Raw genomic sequence first — 2,500 nt, forward strand, 5'->3', positions numbered from 1 at the left:
TATATGCAAGTATTTGATCCATTATGCATTGCATAACCCATATTTTGCATATTTAAAAGGCATTGAACTTACGGGGTTTTACGCCGCGCCAGAGGTTGCCACTGCAGTATATGCAAGAAATGGGATTTAATATGCAATGCATAACCCAATTCACATATGTAGTAGGCATGAAACTTACGGGTTGTTACGCCACGCCAGAGGTTGCCTTCCACGCTATGTGATTTGGCATTGATACCCATTCCCGAGGGTATTATGTGGCAGGAGAGAAAGGGGGTGCACTACAGTCCAATCTTGGAGAAGGGATGCACAACAATCCACTCTTCGGGCACTTGTTGCCAGTCCACTAGCCGCTGTAGTCTGTTCATCGCTCAGAGCTGCTTCCACAACTACATCCAGGAGTGATTTCCATTGCAAAAGTCAGCCTGTTCCTGTTCCCAGCAGCAGAGTTATCCTGACTTGTTTCTTCTGCAAGCAAACCACCAGTTCTCCTATAAAATGCCGATGTTCCTTTGTGTTCACCCTTTACGAGAGCTCTCGGAACATCTTCGCTTTTTGCTCCAGTTTTCGGAGGTCGGCTACAGATCCCTTGATTTGGCGAAGTTTTTCATCGAGGCTGTCTATTTGTTGGGAGAGAGCTTCGCAGTTGATCTGTGGAGTCCTCAGACATCGAGCTTTATCCGAAGCCTTTTTCTCTTCAGCTTTCCTCTCAGATATAGGAGCCTTCATTCCTTGACGCTCCTCTTCTCCTGTAAGCATTTTGACTTTAGTTTCCAAGCCTCTGATCTTCGTGTCCTTGGCCAAGGTCTCCTCCTGGAGGCTTTCGAGTTCCAAGATTGCCTCCATCTTTTCAAACTCCGTCGTCTCTAATTCCTCCTTCGCTTCAGCCAATTCAAATTCAAGTTGAACTTTCCTTTTTATCATTTCTTTCAGCTTTCCATTTGCCGTCGGGTTTTCTGCCACAACAGTTTGAGATGCTTTCTGCAAACGGATAACTTCCATTTGCTTGAGGGTGCACTCATTTTCCAGTCGGAGGAGCTCTCTATCTTTCTGCAAGTTCTCCTCTTTGAGGTTTTCCAGTTCCTCCTTTTTCTCAGCTAATTCAGCTTTACATTTGTGTAGCTGCTTCACATTTTCTTGGGCTATCTGTTTCTCATCGACAAGGACTTGCAACTCGTCCTCTAAGTAACTGATCTTGGAGGTCTTCTGCTCGCTCTCCCTCTTCAGACTTTCAATGGTCTTTTCTTTCCTTCTGTTCTCTTTGCGGAGGCTTTGCAAGTCCTCATTAAGCTTAGTTATCCTGACTTGCATTTCTATCCTGCCGTCTTCTCTTTGCTGTAGATCTCGATGCAACGTCTCCTTCTCCATCTCGAGAACTACGACAGTGTTTTCCAAAATGATCAACTTCTGGTCCTTCTCTTCTCTCTCTTTCATTTGCGAGTCGGTTACCTTCGCCTTTTCTATAATTTTCCTTTTCAATATTTGCATTTCTTCGTACATTGAATAGATTTGTGTGTCCTTTTCTTTGTTCGAGAGTTCGAGGTCTCTTATGTACTCTTCCATCTTCATGCTTCCTTGAGTTAGGGCCTTTACCTTCCGTGCTAATTCATTTATCAGCTGGTCTTTCTCTAACCTCTCTTTTTCAAGCCTTAAAAAGGCATTTTCATTCTTCATGATTATTTCCTCGAACTTTCGACTAGTATCCAAATGCGGTGATACTTCTTCACTGTCCGAACTGTCGTCATCTTCACAGTCTGACTGACTGTCTTCTTCATTATCCGAATCATCGTCTGCGTTATCCGAATATCGAGTTGTCAGTTTCAGAATGAACAACTTGGTTCTCTAGATTTCCAGCCTCCTCAAGACAGCCAACGTTGTCCAAGGCCGAGAAATCGACAAAGAACTGAACCATACTAATGCCAAATCCACGAAGTATAAATACTTCAGTGAATAGCACAACAAGTATGGCAAACAAAAACCACATAATCTCGCGGGGGACTTGAAAAACCACGAATTCAAAGCACTGTGCAAGCACAACTGTAAGCAAACTTAGAAACATCTTTGTTTGTTATAAATCAACTCTCTCTCTGACTTATCACTAATTTTAAAAAAAGACGCGTGACGTTTCTGGATTCTGCTGTCTTCAGGAATGCTTGCTGATCCCCGGACAAAGTTGACGTGTCTGGGTTCCTGAGTGATTTTGGGCTCCACGGGAGTTGCTTCGGTCTTCAGAAGAGAGAAATTTCTATGCATTACTCGGGACCTTCTGAGCACCCTGGAGCCAATTTTCACACACACACACACACACACACACACACACACACAAATATCTATGTGAACTATATTTTTTGTAGAAAATAACTGACAACTGATTCACGATTTAAAGTCATAAATGAGAAAGCTAATTAGAATGCAAATTTATTATTGATATGATATTTCGTACAAGAACATCAATTTGATATTTTCCCTTTTCAATTTCTACTAAAATTTTTTAGGGCAGGAG

At 42.5% G+C, this 2,500-nt stretch overlaps 1 protein-coding gene across 1 annotated transcript in view; it reads right to left on the bottom strand.

Annotated features, from left to right (window-relative positions):
* Positions 1-522: 522 nt before the first annotated feature.
* The window catches only part of LOC135224268 (uncharacterized), a 118,233-nt gene continuing 116,255 nt past the window's right edge, over positions 523-2,500 (bottom strand). Inside the window, exon 7 of the mRNA XM_064263115.1 lies at positions 523-1,787. Within this exon, the coding sequence (XP_064119185.1) occupies positions 523-1,787 (1,265 nt within the window). The remainder of the gene's footprint in view (positions 1,788-2,500) is intronic.

This window comes from Macrobrachium nipponense, chromosome 10 (assembly GCF_015104395.2).
Source record: "Macrobrachium nipponense isolate FS-2020 chromosome 10, ASM1510439v2, whole genome shotgun sequence".
NCBI lineage: Eukaryota > Metazoa > Arthropoda > Malacostraca > Decapoda > Palaemonidae > Macrobrachium > Macrobrachium nipponense.